Consider the following 20,464-nt stretch of genomic DNA (forward strand, 5'->3'; position numbering starts at 1 on the left):
TACTTTTCTCTCCTTGCATTGCTTCCATAATTACCTGTTTTGTACCAGCCAGGCCTACACTTCTTTCCTTTTTATACCCTCCCATATTCCAGAAAGGGGTCCTGGACTGAGGTTGACTCACGGCACACACACCCAGGTGGCGCCAAGGTTAGAACAGAGCTTCCTCCTTCGGGAAAGAGAGGTCCCTGTCTTTTCGGTCCTCTCTTCATTTCTTCTTGCTTTTGCTGGTTGCAGAAATAGAGAGAGGTAAGCAAGCCCAGAATGTCTTTTTAAAGCTATAGGCAAGGTTGTCTGGCTGCCCTTGGTGCTTCCCTGGATGGTGAAAGGCGTGAGTACGAAGATGGTGAACAGGTGAGCCCGGCAAACCGGAGAGAGGGAAGCAGCTTCCGTGTCACTGCCAGGCAAAAGCCCTGCACTGGGATATAGGTCTTAATCCCAGCTCTGCCACAACAGGCGACAGGTGTCAGGATAAGAAAGTCATGCAGCTCTGATGACTGACGGGAACCTTAGAGGTCTCCTGACCAAGTGCCCACAGACCCCGGTGTGTAAGGAAGCTACTTAAACGTGAGTTCCGAGACCACGGGTGTGGGATTGGCAGGGAAATGTACATTGCATGAGGACTCCAGGTGATTCTGATTGTGGGTGGGCTATGGACCACCTTTCAAAACAATTCTCCAAGGGTGGTCTGGGGCCCCTGGAGGTCCCTGAGACCCTTTCAGGGAGAAGTGGGGACAAAACTATTTCCCCAGTTTTTATTTGTCTTTGTGTTTTTCACTCTCATTTCCTCATAATTTAGTGTTTTCCACAGGCTCCGTGACATGATGTCAGAGAGATTACATGTAGGAGCAGGTATGAGAGCCCAACCTACTGATGCTGCCTTACGCCAGACATTAGATTTGCAAAATTGTCAAAAATGCCACTTATGTCACTGAATTTTCCTTTTGTTTTGGGCAACTGTCATTTGAGTTTCTGTTTTGATTTTTAAGTGGTAAATGTAGACAGAGAGAATCACACAAACAAAGCTCTTTGGGTCCTCAGTGACTTGGAAGCGCGTGAAGGTCTGAAGCCGACTGGTTTGTGTGCCACCGTCCTAGCGTAGGGCTGAGACTTTGCTGAGTCACATGAGACACCAGAACCGCCCCTCTGGGGACCGACGGCACACGCTCCAAAGTCCCCTCAGTAAAACACGGACTCGGACACCGCCTCAGTGACGGGATGGCAGCTGTTCGCAGTCAGATCAAATAGCTTCATAAATGGTCTGGAATGTCCCTCATGGAAGCTGCCTGGTGGAGACGGCAAGGAATGGGTTTCGGTGCCGCACTGACCTTAGCTGGTGGCTCCGTTTCATTCCTTGCTAACTGTGCAATGTGGGACAAGTACTGAATCTCGGAGTCCCCTCGGGTGTCACAGAGGAATGACAGCACCTCACAGGGTAGCTCTGGCGTTCAGTGAAACCAATGAATACTTGTGTCAGGTGCGCAGCACCCACATACTAGTGTCTGTCCCTTTAGTGGGGAGGACTCAGAAAGAAGAGCCGCCGACTGGAGGGAAATAGGACGGAAGCAGACAACTCTCCTAGGCTTCCTCGTGAGCCGCAGGAGAGCGGGGATGCGCCCTTCCGCAGCTTCCTGCAGAGCTGGAGTGCTTCCCCGGGTTCCCACGAAGGCTGGTGAGAAAACGGTCTGTTCATTAACTGGGTTGTTTGCTAGAGACAACACTTCCACCCGACAGTGACATAGCCATGAATTCTGCAATATCTTCCCAATCCAAACACGTATCATCCCAGGTGTCTTAACCTCTTCCCCATGGCCATCACGTCTGTTCTGTACCCTTCAGGGCACCCTTGGTAGCGGGCACCAGCACATCCTATTACAAATCCTCCCCCCAGAGCACAGGCTAATACAATGCCTGGGGCCATGCACCTCAATGTGAGCTTGGGTTCCTGGGGGTCAACTAGGGTGACTTGTTGTATTTCTTGCAGGGCAGGTCTGCTAGTGCTTTCTCTCAATGGTTGTATTTTTGTTTTAAATATGAGAATGTCTTTATTTTGCACTTATCTTTTTAAAGATTTTATTTATCTTGAGAGGGAGGGGAAGGGAAGGAGAGAGGGAGAGAAACATCAATGTGTGGTTGCCTTACATCCGACCCCTGCTGGAATCTGGCCTGCAACCCAGGCATGTGCCCTGAATGGGAATCAAACCGGGGTTGTTTGGTTCGCAGGCCCGCGCTCAATCCATTGAGCTACACCAGACAAGGCTATTTTGCACTTATTTTTGAAGTATGGTTTTGCAGGATAAAAAAAATCTTGGTTAACAGTTTTTTGCTTTCGGCACCTTGAGTAGCTCATTTCAGTGGCCACAGCTTTCACCGTTTCTGAAGAGCTGTCAGCTGCTAGTCACACCGCCCTCTGGTACACGGTGTATCCTTTCTCTCTTGCTCTTTTGAAAACTTTCCCTTCAGTTCCAGCAGTTCCTGATGTGTCTAGGTGTGGATCTCTTGGTGGTTACCCTCCTGGGGTTCGCAGAGTTAGAACTATACATGAATGTCCTTCAGCACATTTATAAGTTTCTAGCCATTAAGTCTTCAAATCATTTTTTCTGGCCCCTCTTCTCTCCTGTCTTCTAGAACCCCCATTTCGCCTCTTGGTACTCTGTTCAGATTTGTTTAATGTTTGTCTTTGGCTTGACTTCCTGAGAATTGCCCTGTGTCTCCTTAACTTAGCTGCCAGCCGATGACTTGGGTGGACACTGGGTGCAGACCCCCAGCCACGTGTCTGTGTGCGTGTTGGGAACTGCACTCACAGCGCACCCACTTCCCTGGGTTTCCCGGACTTTCACTTCCGGCTGGGCTTTCTGGAGCCTCTGCTGCACAGGTAGTTTCCCAGGCAGCCAGGGATGTGTTGAGAGCCCCTCTGGTCCTTGTGTGAGGGGCACTCTCACTTCCAGAGCCTCCCTGGGAGATTTCTGGCTAGTCTGCTGCTTCCCTAATGGAGACCTCAGGCTAGTGAGCCCCAACTTTCCCCCATTCGTTTCTTACCATTGCTTGTCTCAGCTGACAGAAGAGGTACAGGTCTCCTCCCCTCCCAGCTCCCCCAAACAAACATGATCAGTTTTCACCCTTTGGAGCCAAGTCCCAGGCTGGTCAAACACCTTTCCTTACCAGCAGAGAGATAGTGGGATGGGAGGAGAGGGGGCAGTCCCGGCAAGAAGGCCACGGGCTTCCACTGCTCTTACCTGAAGCTCTAGTCACTTTTTCCCAAGAATAAATGGCTTTTAATTTGTTTTGGGTTGATTTCAAGAGCCTTAAAATGTTTTTAGTCATCTTTACCAATTTTATGCTTTCTTATTGATTCATATCACCATAGCCAGTACACCCTCCATGGCCCAGTCCTTCTGTCTGCGACAAAGGCCTTCCTCGAGTCCCCAGGGAGTGGTCAGGGGCTGGGGACTCCTGCTGAAGGCACTGAGCGTGGGGCCCCTGAAACAGAGCCCAAGCCTCCGGCCGCCTCCCTGGCATTCCTCTTCCACAGGCCGATCCGCACGGCCTCACAGCAGGTGAGAAATCCAGAAGCAGAAAATGCAGGGAGAAGCTTCAGAAGGGACACGCAGAGGGAGCAGCCCCAAGCCCCTGCCATTCTCTAGGTGCTGAGTCTGCAGGCGCCTTGAGTGCAAGGATTCCACCTGCTGCTGGTCCTGCCGCCTCCTTCCCCGTGTCAACACAAGCTAATGCATATAAACTTCAAATGGTCACTTCAAATAGTGACAGCTCTAAGCTGCCACTATGAATGTTACCTAATAAGACAAAAAAATCTCAGCACATGGAGGTTGACTTCCTCAGCCAATGAATGGCAGAACTGAACTTTGCCCCGGGTCCACAAGGGCCGGGTCCATAAGGGCCAGCCCTGCACGCCCTCCTGCCCCGAGGAGCCCGCCATCATCACACAGATGCACAGAGGTGCCTTCCCAGTGAAGTTGGGGGTAGCAGTGCATGAGACTGTTCAGCTGACTTTAAGTGGAAAGCTAAACTGAAATTAACTTTCAAAGACTAGTTTTGGAAGGCACTTGTAGCCATTTTTACAAATACAACTTTACACAGTAGCTCCCTTCCCGAGAGCCTAGGACCTCCCACACTTTTCAGCTTGTTGCAACTACTTCCTCTTTCTGTGGGTTGGGTTTACAAGGAAGCGGCTATCAGATTTGTTGCAGAAACAAATTGATTGCTCTAGTCTGAGATTTGTCAAGGGAGAAGTTATGCTGAGTCAAGGTGACTAAACATCTGGACGCACTCAAGTTATGGTGAAGTAGGCTCCTTTTAAGGAAAACATTTAAATATCTAATCAACAGCTGTTTTTTTTTTCTTCTATTACTAATGTTACAGGCTACCAGCCTTTTAATTTCTTTGTTAAGGTGCTAACAACCAGCAAAAAATACTGCCTCCCAGGTCCCAGGATTGTTGGAAAACGACAGCCAACTGGGTTCGGGAGACCAGGTCTAGGACAAAGGTCAGTAACCCCCCATGCCACCTGCCACTCAGAGATGGACACAGCAAAGCCATGGCTTACTTGAGTTAGAGCTTCATGCTGACCTTTAGTTTTTAGAAAATCCTCAAATGCTTGGCCTCTAATACTTAAGAAAGTAACTCACATTCCTATTTATCTTAACAACCTTTGGCCTTTACCTTAACTCCCCAGTCCCAGCCCAGAGCATGGGCAGGAATTCTGCAAAAACAGCCCTTCTGTGCAAACATCCCAGGGCCAAGTCCTTTGTTTGACTTACATAAGAGGGTGTATAACATGCTAGTTGGGGCAGACTTGAAAATCCCAACTCAGCCACTCACTTTGGTGTATAATTCCTGCAGCTGAACTCCAGTGACTGTTCACATGCTAGGTAGAAAGAGTGATTTTGTGAAAACCCAGAGACCAAATATTCTAAAGCCAGTAAGTGTGCCAGGTGCAAACATTTATGACTGTGCAGAGACAAGGAGTGCCTAAGGGAAAGTGGGAAAATCTCTTCACCCAAGCAGATGTGGAATGACGGAGAAAATCAGACAGAAAAGTAATGCAGGGAACATGCACCGTTCCCTGGGACCTGCTGACGTTCCATGGTGTCAACTTTGCGAGAGACGTGGAGACTCACAGAGAGTGACCCGAAGCGAGGGACCGAAACTTTATGACCCTGGATGGGGTCTAGTTACAGGGGACAACCAGCTTTATCAAAAGTAATGCAGTTCAAACAAAAAGCCCAGAGGAGTTCAGGAGGACACGGCCTGACAGAACCCCTAGAGCTGACGAACTTCCAAGACCAGGGGGTCAGAGTCCTGGAGAAGACGGTGCCCAGAAGACGCCTTGCCCACACTCCCGTCACGGGGGTGGGTATGGGGGCTGTCTGCCCACACACAGCGCTGCTTCCTGGGGTTCTGGGGGAACCGCAGCTGCTCTGGGAGGGCTGAGGACCCCTGGTGTGTCTCCACCCCACTGGCCTGCTCAAGGGGATCACTCCCTTCCCCGCTTCCAGCTTCCCCTCCAGTTCATTCACTCCACCGGCATCCACACACGTGGGCCAGCTCCTTCTTTAACCAAAACCTCTCCTGGACCCCATGTCCCCTCCCTCCACTTCTCCCCTTGACAGTAAAAACCTCTGGAAGAATGATCTGGACTCATTCCTTCCACTTCCTCTCCTGTTTTCCCTGGAACCTGCTCTGGTTAGGCTTCCTTCAGCACCGCTCAACGAAAAGGGCCTGCCTACCAAAGACCCTGCTGGGGCAGCGGCACGGCTGACATCTCCCACGGAAAGTGAGCTCCCTTACTGGAACACTCCTGACTGGCCAGCCCCTCACGATCCCAGGAGAGAAGGGATGGTCCTGTGAGTGCGGAAGGAGGCCCTGGGCAGGGACAGCTGCCACCTCCCCCACGTCCCTCCTCTCCAAGGACCTCGGCTGCCTCGGGGCCACATGGCACTCTGCTGCTCCTCTGTACTTCTGCTACTCGGCGTGGGCCCCGCGGCCACAGCAGCAGCAGCATCAGTCCAGGGAGTGAGAGATGCAGACTCTCGGCCCTACCCCAGGCCTCCCGGGCCAGAACCCATGTTCCACTGCAACCCCCTGAGTCCGCTGCACACGGAAGTTCAGGGAGCCCTGCTCCTAACCCTCTGGTTGTGAGGTCCAGTGCCAGGAAGTCCATTTGTCACCAACGCAAGTCCCCTTTGCCGACTGCACCTTCAGCAACAGGTACGGGTGGTGTTTTGATCTGCCATCTTGGCCAATTCTTTCCTTGGTCGGCTCTGCGTTTGGGAGGTGAGGGTGGCCACTGGCTCCCTCACACTTCTGCACCTCCCTGTTCTCACGGCCTGTGGCCACGGCTCAGCACTCACTGTGACCTACCAGCTGCACTGGACGGCTGCCGCTCCCGACATCTTCAGACAGGCCCTCGGCTGGGCTGCCCGGTCTCACCACCTCTTCACAGGCCACTGGTCCTCGCCAACTGTCCCCTCTCCCCGACCTCTACCGGCTGCAGTGCGCCCAGACACAGGCCCTGGTTCTCTCCAGCCACTCACCTGCCGGGTCCACTCACCTGCTACCCCCACGCCGACAACTCCCAGATGTTTGTCTCCAGCCCCAACCTCTCCCTCCGAATTCAATTAGTATAGCCAGCTGCCTGGCTGACCCACATCCAGTGGGAATGTTGGTATCTCGAAGTGAACTCGACCAAATGCAGGCTCTTCACCCAGCACTAGTCTGGAAGGGTCCCCTTCCCTCTTCACCCCAGGGTGCTGCCGCACCGTCCCTTCTGCTCAGGAACACATCCTGTGAGTCATCTTCCTCCTTCCTCTCCGACGCCCACGCGGTTCTTCAGCCCACTGTTAGCTCTAATTTAACCCCCCTCCGAATCTGACCACCTCTCCCCACCTCTGCTGCTCCCACTCAGTCCAGGCTGCCATCTTCTTCCCTGGGATATCAGGGTAACAACGTCCCAATTGTCTCCTTTCTTCCCACTTGCCCCCCCCCCCCAGCTAGTGTCCACTCTAGAGTCAGAATGGTTTTTTAAAACACACATGCAGGTTCCCTGGTCAGGCAGCTCAGTGGGTCACAGGGTTGTCCTGACACACCAAGGTTGCAGTTTGGATCTCTGTCCAGGGCACATAGAAGAATCGAGCATGAATAAGTGGACAAACCTATTTTTTTCTCTCTCTCCCCTCCTGGCTCAGTCTAAAATCAATAAAAAACAGAAGCAGATACACGCGGCCATACGCCACCTAACAATGTTAAGGTCAATGACAAATTGCATATACAGCAGCAGTGGGCCCCGCAGCCTAGGTGTGCCGTAGACGACACCTTCCGGGTTGGTGGAAGGACACCCCGTGATGTTCGCACAGCGATGATCCTGCTAAAGAAGCATTTCATGGACCTGTCCCCACGGTTAGGCAATACGTGACTGTCAGATGACGTGACTCATCTTCTCAAAACCCTTCACTGGCTTCCCACTCCTCTCTAGTGAAATGAGTTACCTGAGCCCTGGCCCTTTTCTGATGTCACAACTCCAGTGCTCAATCCAAGTCAGCCCCCTTGCTATTTTTGAAACCTTCAGCGAACACTGTTGCCTGAAGGGCTTAAATCCTCTGCTTGGAGACCTCTTTGCCAGGGACTTTGCATGGCTTGGCTTACCCATTCCTTCATTCCACGCTCTGTGCAAATGCCATCTCCCAGGAGGGGTCTTCCCAGACCACTCGAAGGATGCCCCCTTCCCACCCCTTTAACCCTGCATATTAAGCTTTCCTTCGCTATATGTACCACTTGACATACACTTGTGTGCCGAATGTCCGCCCCACTGGGATGGGAGGGCCACGGTGCAGGGACAGCACCCACACAGCATGGGGACAGGAGGGTACTCCGGTGTGTGTTGAGCACACCACTGCTTTCTGCCCGAGTGCTGCTTCTCCCTCCCTTCCCATTCTTCTCCAAACTCCCAAGACACTGGTCACTGTGCGTGCTCTGCTTACAACGGGAACTTGTTAACTTCAGCTGATACAGTGAAATTTTCAACACCCCCCCCCCCAACGCCACCCACCACTACAGACTCATTGGTAGGTGTTTAAAGAGAGGTGTTGGGGCGGGTATGGAAACAAACCTGTTACTTAAAATACCCACTGCCACCCTTGGGAGGACGGTACTTTCAAAGAACCAGCACCTCATCAGCTTTCCTGGTCACACAGTAACTGGTGTCCTGAATGATCAGAAAGGGACATGCAGGTCGTAACACCATCATCAAGAGTCAAGAAAAATCTCTGTGTGATTACCATTCAAAAGGCAAAGAATGAACACACACCGAGAGCCTTCTGATGCACTGGTTGTACCTTTATTATTTGACCTCGTTCACTAATAGTTCCGTGATGCAAGGTTACCATACACAGTTAGATAATGTCTGCATTGCACGTCTAAAGCTATACAGCAAAAGAACCAGAATTAGTACAAATACGAGAACTATATTTACATTCTGTATACCCAAGCTCCAAACATCAGATTATATTTACATAATAAAACATGGAAATGAAAACCTGAAATTAACAATGTACATTGTTGCTAATGTGCTCAACTCCTTCACTGGGGAGAGATCAGTTTGCGAAGTCTTGGTTCAAAAAGGCCACTTATGTCCGTGGGTTTTGCTGCAGTGCACAGGGTGGCCACACGAGACCTGAGATGTCAACAACAAGCCCGTGAGAGCCACAGAGTCTAGGACGCCGCCTTCAGTGTGAGAGGCTGACAGTCCTCAGGTGAACTGGTGCCAGAATGTGCAGCTTGGAAAAAAGTACCTCGAAGACACGAAAACAACACAGGACAGCCAGGGTTTGGCAAGAGACCGACCTCTGCTCAGACTTCCCATCTGAGCACAGCCATCTGGCTGTGAGTTTTTAACACGAAATCTGTATCAACTCTAATTTCTTCCGTCAGATTAGAGGCTTTCCTAAGATTTTATGGGGCTCAAATACAAATTCCATAAATGGCCTTTTGAACAGCAAAAGCAGACAATCTCCCGGCTGATATTTCAATTCTAGGGAAACACAGTATCAATACATTCCCACCTCGTACAGTAATGGTTTGGCCACACGCTCGGCTGAGTCATCGCTGGCAACGGTGGACACTGCAGAATTCGAGTCCTACTGAAAACACACTCAGCATTCCTTCGGAGAGCAGCAGCAGAATTCAAATTCTTTTTGAGAAGCAGATTGACAGTCACATTTTAAAACGGGAACCCAAAGGAAAAAATGAAGGACTCGAGTCGACAAACAAGGCCTGATACCGTCCCGCAGAACCCGAGTGGAACACAGCACGAGGGGCGTTGAGTACCAACCAGTGCTGCACGCCAGGTCGTCCTTTCTTTTCCAGTCCAATGTGCAATTAATTACAGCTGTATAAATATACAAATACCTTACAAAATTAAATATCCCTGTAAATTAGAGAACAAGCAGCAGGCAACAAAGTCTTTGCTTTGAAATATGTGCCAGGTGAAACAGTTTTTTCTTTTTAGATCCCAAAAGACCTTTCACTGATTTCAATGATTTATCTCCTGCATCTTAAAGAGCTGAAAAAAATCCATCAAAAACATGAGTAGCTCTCTAAGTTCTACAGAGCTGAAGGAGAAAAAAAAATATATATATATTGATAAAATCAGAGTGGTTTCCTGGTTGGGAAAAATCATTTTCCCCTGCCCTCGTCTTCCTTTACTAATGTACTGCAATTTAGGTGCCCGCCCAGCTGCAGCGGCAGCCTCCTGAACTCCGGCCGTGTGCGGGGCTGGCTGGCCCTGCAGAGCCCGGCCTGAGAGCTGGCTGACCCCCAGGCAGGCGCAGGCAGGCGGAGGGTGTGTGCACTGATCTGGTGCGGGCTGTGAGGCCGTATTTTGCTTTGGCAGGAGACAGGAGGATGGGGAAGGAGGAGAACAGAGGATTACTTTTAACTAGCATTCATTTTTTGCTTGTTCAAAGAAGTATTTTAGGAAGAAAATTTAAAAACCTTCAAAAAGATGGTTTTCTTAAAACATTAAGTTCATTCCTAAACTTCCCTGCCACTGTGGCTTCAGCTAAACCTCATAAATCGTTCCGGTCATAAACCGTCTCTCGGAGCTTCAAAGTGGGGATGAACCTGTCTGCAAAGGGCAAATCAACTCTGAAACCGCTCTAACTCCAATGTGGAGACAGGCCCTTTGAGAAAGAGGGACACCGAAGAGGCTGCCTGCACCTGTCCGCCACCGCCGTGGAGGCCCCTCAGCCGGGAGAAGGCACACCCGCCCCAGCGCCCTGCTTTCTCACGAAGCGGTGTGACCCGGGGAAGGTTACAAGCAGGCCAGCACAGCCTGTTCTAAGAGCTGACACCTCCAAAGCAAAGGCCTTCCAGAGGGTGTTGAGTCAGAAGGAGAAACAAAAGCCATTTCAGTGTAACACGGTTCTCCTCCCCTCGGCCTTCCCCACCTACTATCACACAGACGCGGGTCCTCCCGCCCCACTTCGACACAGCAGCAGCATCCGTGATTTAATTCTGAAAGGAACCTTCAAATTTCATTCCCCTGAAATCAGATCTAACTCCAGTCCAAGAAGCTGTCTCTAAGCACGGACAGACCCTAGATGTGAGTAGATGTGAGTACACACCGGAGGGTATATTGTGTCTATTAGACAATGCAGAAACCTCTAAGTACATTAAAGTGTCATTTAAAAACAAGTAACATGACTGTTAGTGACCTATGTTTAAAGAAGAAAGTTAAAAAACCTACTAGAGTTTTTATTGACCACTTTTCAGGCCACTGCCCCTGATTCCTATCCTTTCTTTTATTAAGCTCCCCCTGCCTCCATTTCCCCCTCCACCCAAGACGATCATCACGCCCACGGCCGGGAGCCCTGTTCTGCGACGGGCCCAGCAACTGCCCCGCAGAGTGCGTGGCCCCTGCCCTGCGCTGCCTGAAGCAAAGCCACCCAGTTCGCCAGCACCCGAGAGCCAGCAACCTCAGGCTTAGGACCCCGGGTCTGCAGAGTGGGAACAGGCAGACACTGTCCTGAATGCCCGAGGGAGGGTCAAACGGGTCTAAGCAGGGGAGGTGAAGGGTGGGAAGAACGACCCACGCCAACTAACTGGCAAAGCAACTCAAGTAACTGGGAGGCCTTTTCCTCTCCATGTCACTCCTGTAAAACTTGCAGCAGCTGAAAGGAAAGAAGCATCTTCCATGATGGCGTGTGGAAGCAGCTGTCCCTGTCCCTGTCCCATCAGGGGAAACGATCAGCTTCCTCCCATCTCCCCTGGCAACGTTTCCACACCTGACAGGGAGAACCACCAAGAGGCCCCAGGGACGCAAGTGACAAAACGCTGGGGCCAGGGCTCAGGTGGGCCCTGTTCTCTACCCCCAGACGTGCTTTCGTTTTGACTCCAGTGGTGGGAGGCTGATGGTTTTAATCCTGGGATCCAGAAAGCAAAGCCTGCCACGTTTGCTTCTTTGTGAGTATAAGGGGGCCAGGCATCACTGGAAGTATTTTCAGTTCGACAAGGATTATTGCAGATAACCGCTGGATTCAGAGGAGACTTCCGATTTTATACTTGAAAGCTATATTTTTTTGATCGAAGGGAGCTACAACAATCACAAGGTCATTACTCAGCATTACCACAATTAAAAGGACAACAATGGCCGAGTTCCTCATCAGAAACTGAAACACTCCCCCTGGTGGGACATCTGGGTACGACACAGAACTGATTCCACAGTGCTGCACCCCGCTGGTGCCAAGGACGGAATGGAGAAACAGAGAAGAGGCTCGCTCCCACGGATGAGGATGAGCGCAGTTCACAGGAATCCTGCTGTGCGCCACGACAAGCACCCCGTGGACTGGCTGCATCCGCGCCCACCCCCACGCCCCTCTGGAACCTTCGCTCTTCCCTTCTGACAAGGTCAACAGCAGCCACTGTCTCAGTGAGCCTGCTAACGAGGCCTCTCCCCTCCTCTGTCCCACTAACTGAAAACTGCATGGCCATCTCTAAATAAGCCCCAACTTCAGAGAATACACCTGTCCCATTGCTGAGCTCACCACAACCTTCTCCCTGAATGAAAAATGCAGGAACTGGCGGTAGGGAAAGGAAACGGAAGGGGAAGGTAAGTTTTTTCCTCTCAGGCTCTAAAAAGGCCAGATGTTTCCTCCTTTTGTCTCTAAGCCACCCAGGAAAAATTAAACTGATGTCACAAATACAGAAAAGAAGGAAAGTATCATGTTGTCTTAAAAACAAAGACAAAGACATCCAAAGACAGCAGTACAGACATCAGAGGTGGTCACATGGGGACCTATTATACAAAAGGAAGCCAAATATACCAAAAATAATTTGGAGATTCACTGGATTCCCCCCTGGGTTTTTTGTTTTGCTTTGTTTTCCCCCCCTTTTGTTAGGCCACATGCTACTAACAAGATTCTCAGCACAGGAAAAAAGAAAAGGAGTACAGAGCAATGGATATGGGGAACGGGAGCTAGAAAAAGTGCTGGACAAGGAGGGAAAAGTAGTTAAGCCACGGGATTACATACAAGAGTAACCGTCAAGAATCACAAAGAGAAATGAGAGGTAACACTTTCTTTATATCTCGAAAGGCGAGTGAGGGCGCTCGGCGGAGTCACTTAGTACTTGGGCTGCTTGGGCATCTGCGGGCGAGTTTCGACCTGTGGGCAGCATAGGGAGAGGCAGGTTAGGAAACCGGGTCCGTACGTGCTGCCCTCACAGGTCTCTTCCTCCAGGGTTCATTCCTTGGATTCATTCCTAAACTGCACCAAGGGCCAGGTCTCGAGGCTCCCTGAACAAACAGGCTGGGCTGTAATCTTCCCCATTAGTGGACCCCGGAACACAAACCCCTCACAGGATCTGAGGCTGGATCATAGGGCTGAATACTGACTGGCAGACCGTTAAGGTCCTCACCACCTTCCCTTTACTCAGTCCCAGAGACCCGGGCTGCAGAACCCTTGAGAACAAAAAGTCAAAGCAGGAGATCAGCTGAGTGCAAATGTGACCAGTCTCCGTCCCTGCTCAGGACACCAGCTGGTACCTTATGAGAAGCTGAGGCCTCATCACCACCCTACAACCACACTTACATTCCTGTCCTCCCTCTACTTTAAATCTGTCTGCAAGGAGACTTGCTTCTCTATTTATGTTGAAGTCCTGGGACCAAAAGCCAAGGAAGGGAAGGATACACAGGGATAGCTTCTTACCGTATTGTGCCAGCAAGGAGTGGATTAAAGGCATATAACCAGTCGTTCATGTCTTTGTCATTGAGGGCCTGCAAAAGGACCCCACGGTGCTTTGTGAGTACAGCAAAGGTGTTCGGTGTCTGAAAGAGACACAGGTGGACAAGAAAGTTACAAAGGCTGCGAGCGATGGAGCCCACCTGACACAGGGCATACAGCACTTGATCCTGAAGCTTCAGTTGTGCAGGAGAGATGCTGTATCACACAACGGAGTCCAGAACTTAAAAGGCAAGGGTGTGGGTGGCAACGGAGAGCCGAGAGTGGGCAGGACTGACCTTCACCATGGCCTGCTGGTCCTCGCTGTACTCAACCTGCGCCGTGGACAAGTTAATGATGCCACGTTCCACTGGGTCTTTGTCACTGTTATAGATGAAGACATAAGGGCGACGGACCACAACAAAATGTTTAGCCCAGTTGCTAGAAAATGGCTCCTTGAAATGCAGGTATCCTTTCTTAGAAACCACTGAGCTAAAAAGGATAAAAAGGACAATAAAAGAAAGGTTAGTTTCTCACAAAAAGAAAGTAACCAGGAGCCGAGGAACATCAAAATATGTCTCACCTAGGCCAAGTCCCTCACGTGAACAAAACAGGCAAACAATCTACTTGGCCTACAACCTTATCTGCCAAAGTCATACGGCGACAGAAAAGAAAGGACGTGCCAGGCTGGGGGTGCAGGACACGGGACATGGGGCAGCACAGCTGTGCGGGGGCATGCGCATCACGCTGTAACACAGATCTCACGGAAGAGCTGAGAGTACCTTCTTGCTGGATTGTTTTTATACCTGGCATCTCTGTATGGTACTCACCCTGGTCTAATTTCTTCAATATCTGGAACAAGATTGAGAAATTCATTTTTCCCCGCTCGGGCCAAATAGGGTGTTTCCACGGCTGGAACAATCTGGAACTGTTCAAATTCTTGGCAGGGACTAGAGGCCCGGGAATCCGCTTCTGGGGTCCTTTAAAGACAGAGGTTGGGGTAACAAAAGCCTCAGTGAGGCCGATGCAGAATGCGTACAATCATCTCATCAGGAGGAGCGACGCCTCTCCCTGGTCACCAGGGGCCCTGCAGACACCAGTTCCAGAGAGCTCGGCTGAGAAGACAAGCTGGTGTCAGTAAGGTGCAGTGGTGCCTCAGTACTCGTCCTCAATTTGTTCTAGAACTCACGACGTGCACTGACCGACGAGTACTGAACAACGAAGCATTTTCTCTCGTGGGGCAGTGTCGTGACCCAGGTAAGTTCTAGCAGTGCGATAGATCCCAGGCCATCGCCAAGCCCTAAAACATTTTCTTTTCTCGTCAAAATGCAATGAGTACAGACATCAACAAGTTCTGAAGCTAGTGAGTACTGAAGTATGACTGTAATTCCAAATTCAACTTCAGAGGTTACGAAAAGAAACTAATCTCGCAGTGTGGTCCTCTGACCAGCAGCATCAGCTGCACCTGGAAACCCATCAGAAAGTCAAATTCTCAGGCTCTAACCCAGATTTACAGAAGCAGAAACTCTGGGTGGGGTTAAGCCGTCGGGACTCTAACGAGCCTGCCCGGTGACGCACACTGGGGTATGAGAACCACTGCCTTAAGGGGAAAGCAGGCCGACAGGAAGTTCCCGATGACCAGGAGGCACAGAGCCGCACGTCGCCCGCCCCAGTCCAGCACTGTCAGGGGAGAAATAATTCCTGTGCTCTGCTGTGTTCAATGCCTTACCAGTCCTCAAGTTGGGGTGCATCTTACAATCAATAGTGTCTCACCTTTTAGTGGGAGTGCTTTTTCTTTCTTAGTGGCACACAGAATGTCTTATAGTCAGTAGCATCCTAGAATTAATCACACTGCCTGGTTGTGGTATTTTCTCTAGCCACATTCAGTTGCGTGAGTGTTGGTGCATGAAGACAGACAACTGGATGATACCTAGGCGGATTCTGACAGGTGAGTGTAAGGAATGGAGACAGAGTAAAGGAGTCTAATCGTGCAAAGGAGTGACTGTAGTGGTAAACTCACGGAATATGGACTAAATTTGTCTCCATTATTCTTACCTACATATGCCATGTGCCATCAAAATGTTTTTTTCCAAATGAGTTTTGAAATAATTTTCCCCAAGATGGGGTTTCCTATATCTGGTATAACTGGGTAGCTGAGCAGGGCAGGAATGGAAGGACAATTGAACAGAACTGGAATAAGAACAGGAGGCAATGATTTAGTGCAGAAAGTTAGAAGACATGGTGTTAAAAGATGTGGGCAGCACCGCCCCAGTCACTGTGATACCCAGAAAAGGCTCCCGCACGTTTCCAAAGGCTGCCTAGCAGGGTGGTGCTGCCCTCGGCTGAGAACCACCGGGCTAGAGGAAGGCTAGTATTTCCCTGGGTCCCCAGATCAGCTTCTCTCAGTGAAATCGGTACCTACTTCTGATCCAGAGAGTTGCTCCTAGAGTCTACCAGAGAGGGGCAGGTGGAGGAGGGCGTGAGGGTCGCGCTGCTGAAGCTGGACACCGAGGGATCGCGTCCAATTGGAGAGACGTCAGACAACTGGAAGCAAACGGAACAGCCCGTGAGACAGCGATGGAGAAAAACTCCCTCTGTAATAAGAAGCTTTGACAACCAGTGGCCTCACTTTCATTAATCTTCTTCTGCTTCAGGTCATTAAAAAAAAACCTTACAATAAGTATTTTACGGCTTCAAGGAGGACATACGGTGGGTCCAGAGACATATGAAAAGATGCTCAGTATCACTAGACATCAGAGAGATGCAAATTAAAACCACAGTGAGATACCACTTTACACCGGTCAGAATGGCCATCATAAACAAAGCAATAAACAAGTGTTGGAGAGGTGGGGACAAAAGGGGACCCTAGTGCACTGTTGGTGGGGATGCAGACTGGTGCAGCCACTATGGGAAACAGTATGGAATTTCCTCAGAAACTACAAATTAAACTGCCTTTTGACCCAGCAATTCCTCTGCTAGGATTACATCCTAAGAACCCTGAAACACCAATTCAAAAGAACCTATGCACCCCAATGTTCATAGCAGCACAATTTACAATAGCCAAGTGCTAGAAGCAACCCAAGTGCCCACCAGTAAATGAGTGAATCGAAAAACTGTGGTACATTTACACAATGGAATTCTACGCAGCAGAAAGAAAGAAGGCGCTCCTACCCTTTGCAACAGCGTGGATGGAACCAGAGAGCATTATGCTGAGTGAAAAAAGCCAGGCAGTGAAAGACAAATACCATATGATCTCACCTTTAACTGGAATCTAATCAACAAAACAAATAAGTAAGCAAAATATAACCAAAGACACGAAATTAAGAACAAATGACAGTCACCAGAGGGCCGCTCACCTTGCAGTCACTGATGCTGCTGTGCACCTGGCTGAATTCTCGGTTGAAAGTGTGGGTGAGAAGCTGCAGGCACTAGGGAAGAGAAAGGGGTGGTGTAAGTTTCAGTGATTAGACGAAGCCCCGAGTGCAAAGCAGGAAGGGAAAATCACATGCCTAAGACCCACAGGGGAGGTCAGATGCTGCTCTACAGCTCTAGAAATTAACTAAACATTCAGCAAGGGAGTCTGTACATGCCTCATTAAAAAGCTAAAATGAGTGGGTATAAAAGCCATTCTTAAATCTCTAAAAGTGTTTAAGAATGCAATAGCATCCCTTTCATTCCTATTTTGCCCTGGCACTAGAGGAGAGGCATGGAGACTTCTGGATGGACCTATTTACCTAAATCAATCCGACCACCGTTTGATTATTAAAACAAAATGTAGACACTAAGTCCCTCTAATCTGCCCGGGAGTCTCCCTCAACGACCCCTCTGCCCTCTCCCACCACACCCAGGACACAAAGTGCCACTTCTAACTCCCGAGTGTCTCTAGCACGACTCTCCTTCCTCTTCATTCCACACGCCTGTCCTAGATAAAAGCCTTTACCGTTTCTCATCTGCATTATTGCAGTAAAGACATTTCTCTGCCTCTAGTCTCTCTCTTCACCACAAATCCACCCTCTTCAATGCTGTCAGACAAGTCTTTCTAAAACATAAATACCTGCTTAAAGTACCTCCACATTACTCCCAAGGCACTGGAAACGCTTTAGAACGGTGCACAGACCCTTCACGATGCCCTGGCCCACCTTGCTAACTCCATCTCTGGTCCCCCATGGGACTCCCACACCGACTGTGCAGGACGGCTGGCTCCCTCCTTGCATCCTTCCAAGGTTGGTTCACAAGGGCCCCTCCGTTGAGGCCTCTCCTCTGACTCCCACAATGCCTAGACATACACCTCTATCACATGCCTGTCACCACTTGCCCGTAGGCTTGTTAAGGGTAGAAACTGACTTTTACTTATTTCCACATCCATAGTGTTAGCACAGGCCATGGAACAGAGGCCCCCAGGAAAGATGAACATGGGACTGACAGATCAGCTCAGAGTCTCACTGGTGAAACGCTCAGCCAAGGGAGGGCTTCGAACCTTGGTGGCCAGTTCTTTCTCCCGATCCACCAGGCTCTCGATGTCTGCCGAGTCGTACCCACTGCTCTCACTGGGTGTGACAGCGCTCTCGAAGGTGGTGGTTGAGATCTGAGAGGAGATGCTGGTGGAGGTGCTGAGGGTTCCACTGCTCAGGCTGGGGGACAGCGAGTCGCTCAAGGACTTGGGGATGCTGTCATCGAGTCTCTCACGCAGCAGCAGGAAGTGGCGGGTTTTCTCCACCTACGAAGAACAACAAAGACAAATCAGCAAACATAAGGCTCATCAGGATTTGTAAGCACAGCGTTACTCCTCATCGTGATCAAAACGGAAAAGCCAGGATCCCGCAGAGGCAGGGACTGGATGACTGATCCTGGGCACTCCTGCTCAGGAGTCCAGCCGAGCGTCCCCCGTGCTGGGCTACCTCGTGTAGGAGCTCCAGCTTCTCCAGTTCCCACTGGTGCTCAAGGATGAGGCTGTCTCCGCGGGGCCGCCAGCCTGCTAAGTTCTCTTCTCCCCGCACGTACGCCACTGAGGTGTCCAGGACTTTTCTCCTCCTCCTCTGCATGCCTAAGACAAGAGGAAGCAACTTTTTTTCAGAAAAATTCAACTCCAATTTCACCTCAAAACAAACGAATAATTCATATACATGGAGAACTAAGATAGATTTGGTCTGGAAATACATGGAATTTTGTTAGTTAATAACAATTCATCACTTCCCCCAGAGCCACTCTCCTAATTTCTTTTAAAAATGAGTTTTATATTCTTTGGTAATTATGAAAACTGCAATGCAACTTGAGAAAAAGTTATTATGTAAAGGAAAATACAGAGAAGATTAAATAGTCTGTACACTATGGTGCCAAATACATAAAAATACACCTGTATGAAAAAGGTGGGAAGGAAATGCACACATGCACGTGCATATCCCCCGCGTCTAAGTAGTTTGGTTAGAACGGCAGATGACAGGTGGCTTTAACCCCCATTGTCTCCCATTACTATTTTTTTAAAGGATTTTATGTATTTTTTAGAGAGGGGAAGGGAGGGAGAAAAAGAAGGAGAGAAACATTAATGTGTGATTGCCTCTCGTGCACCCAGTGCTGGGGACCCAGCTCACAACCCAGGCATGTGCCCTGACTGGGAATTGAACCAGCAATCCTTTGATTCTCAGGCCCACGCTCAATCCACTGAGTTACACCAGCCAGGGCTCATTACTTTTTGAAAATGTTAAACTGCTTTTACATATATAAGACATAAATTTATGTTAACTTTAAAAATCCCTCCAGAAACTCCCTGGACATGATAATTAGCTGCTACTGAGATGCATACTCAAAGTCTTCATTTTTAAAAATCGAAATCTTAACTGTGAGCCCTGACCTCTTTCCATATATTCTCTCTAAAAGGATTCCAATTCATATTAACCAAATGTCTTTTGTTTTTTTTTAAATCCTGACTTTTGCCCTGGCTGGTGTGGCTCAGTGGATTGAGTGCTGGCCTGCAAACCAAAAGGCTGCCGGTTCAATGCCTGGTTGGGGCATATGCCTGAGCTGCGGGCCGGTTCCCCAGTAGCAGACGTGTGCGAGGCAGCTGACTGATCTCCCTTCCTTCCCCTCTCTCTAAAATACATAAAATGTTAAAGAAACAAACAGAAAGAAAACCCCTGTGTAAGGCCACCAAGGTGAAGGAAAAGAAGTCCAAAGAGACATCAAAGAGAAGAAAAGTTCAACTCCATTCATGTTCTAGAGCACTGGCTGTTCACATTCTGCTTTGCCATCACCTGTAAAGTGAAACTGCCGAACTACCTTTGGGGCTGAGGTGGACAGCAAAATGTTTATGAAGTTTTCCAAGCCAAATTCAATCTAATATACCTGAATTTGTAAATAATATTCCAGAGCTTGGTAAACATTTTGTTTGACACAGTTATAAAAGTCTTGTATGTCATGAACTGCAGTGTTGTAACTCAGAAAAAGGTAAGCTCCAGCACGAAAAATCTGCCTCGTAAAACATGCCTGGCATCTTGAACAGCTTCTACCCACCCACGTGGGCAGGGTACATTTTGGACACAATACACTCCAAACACACGCAGAGACAACTATCACGTCCCCGTCGGTAAGATCTTACCTGGACTACCTGTGTCTGCCATTTTGCATAAACTGAGTTCATAAATTCCAGTGACTCGATTGCTATTTGAATTAAAACAAACAATTGCTTAAAATCTCACAGCACAGAAACAGGAAAATCTCAATTCCCTCTATTATCAGGGGGGTCCAACCTGTGGCCTGCGGGCCACATGCGGCTCAGGATGGTTATGAACGTGGCCCAACACAAAATTGTGAACTTACTTAAAACACCATGGTATTTTTTGTGATTACATGTTGCAATGTATTTACTGTGTGGCCCAAGACAACTCTTCTTTCAGTGTGGCCCACAGACACCAAAAGGTTGGACACCCCTGCAAAACGCTGTCTCCTTGGTAGGGACTGCAACTCACCCTCAAATATAAGTATATTATTTTTTTCCTATTCTGAACTTGAGAAGTATATATTTTTCCTATATCCTACATCTGTCCTCAAGTCAATCTTTTGAACATTTAAATTTTAATAGGATGAATAAAGTCAAATGATTAAACTAAACAGCTTACAATATAAAGAAGGAGGGGGGAAGTCCAAGTAGAACAAAGTGATAAACATCAAACTCTGGGGAGAACAATTAGGAAGGGGTACTGAACCTTCTATTTTATTAATAATACTTATATTTTATGTTG

At 49.2% G+C, this 20,464-nt stretch overlaps 1 protein-coding gene across 5 annotated transcripts in view; it reads right to left on the minus strand.

Annotated features, from left to right (window-relative positions):
- Positions 1-8,327: 8,327 nt before the first annotated feature.
- Positions 8,328-20,464, minus strand: part of KIF1B (kinesin family member 1B) — a 139,869-nt gene continuing 127,732 nt past the window's right edge. For all 5 annotated transcript variants that reach the window (XM_037165653.2, XM_053660343.1, XM_037165652.2 and 2 more), the window contains 9 exons: positions 19,822-19,883; positions 18,128-18,273; positions 17,707-17,946; positions 16,586-16,657; positions 15,652-15,773; positions 14,060-14,209; positions 13,529-13,721; positions 13,218-13,336; positions 8,328-12,674 (listed from right to left, as the gene is read on the minus strand). In XM_037165653.2, the coding sequence (XP_037021548.2) occupies positions 12,629-12,674; positions 13,218-13,336; positions 13,529-13,721; positions 14,060-14,209; positions 15,652-15,773; positions 16,586-16,657; positions 17,707-17,946; positions 18,128-18,273; positions 19,822-19,883 (1,150 nt within the window). In that variant the 3' untranslated portion in view covers positions 8,328-12,628. The remainder of the gene's footprint in view (positions 12,675-13,217; positions 13,337-13,528; positions 13,722-14,059; positions 14,210-15,651; positions 15,774-16,585; positions 16,658-17,706; positions 17,947-18,127; positions 18,274-19,821; positions 19,884-20,464) is intronic.

This window comes from Artibeus jamaicensis, unplaced genomic scaffold (genome assembly GCF_021234435.1).
Source record: "Artibeus jamaicensis isolate MK-2021 breed Jamaican fruit bat unplaced genomic scaffold, CSHL_Jam_final scaffold_847, whole genome shotgun sequence".
NCBI lineage: Eukaryota > Metazoa > Chordata > Mammalia > Chiroptera > Phyllostomidae > Artibeus > Artibeus jamaicensis.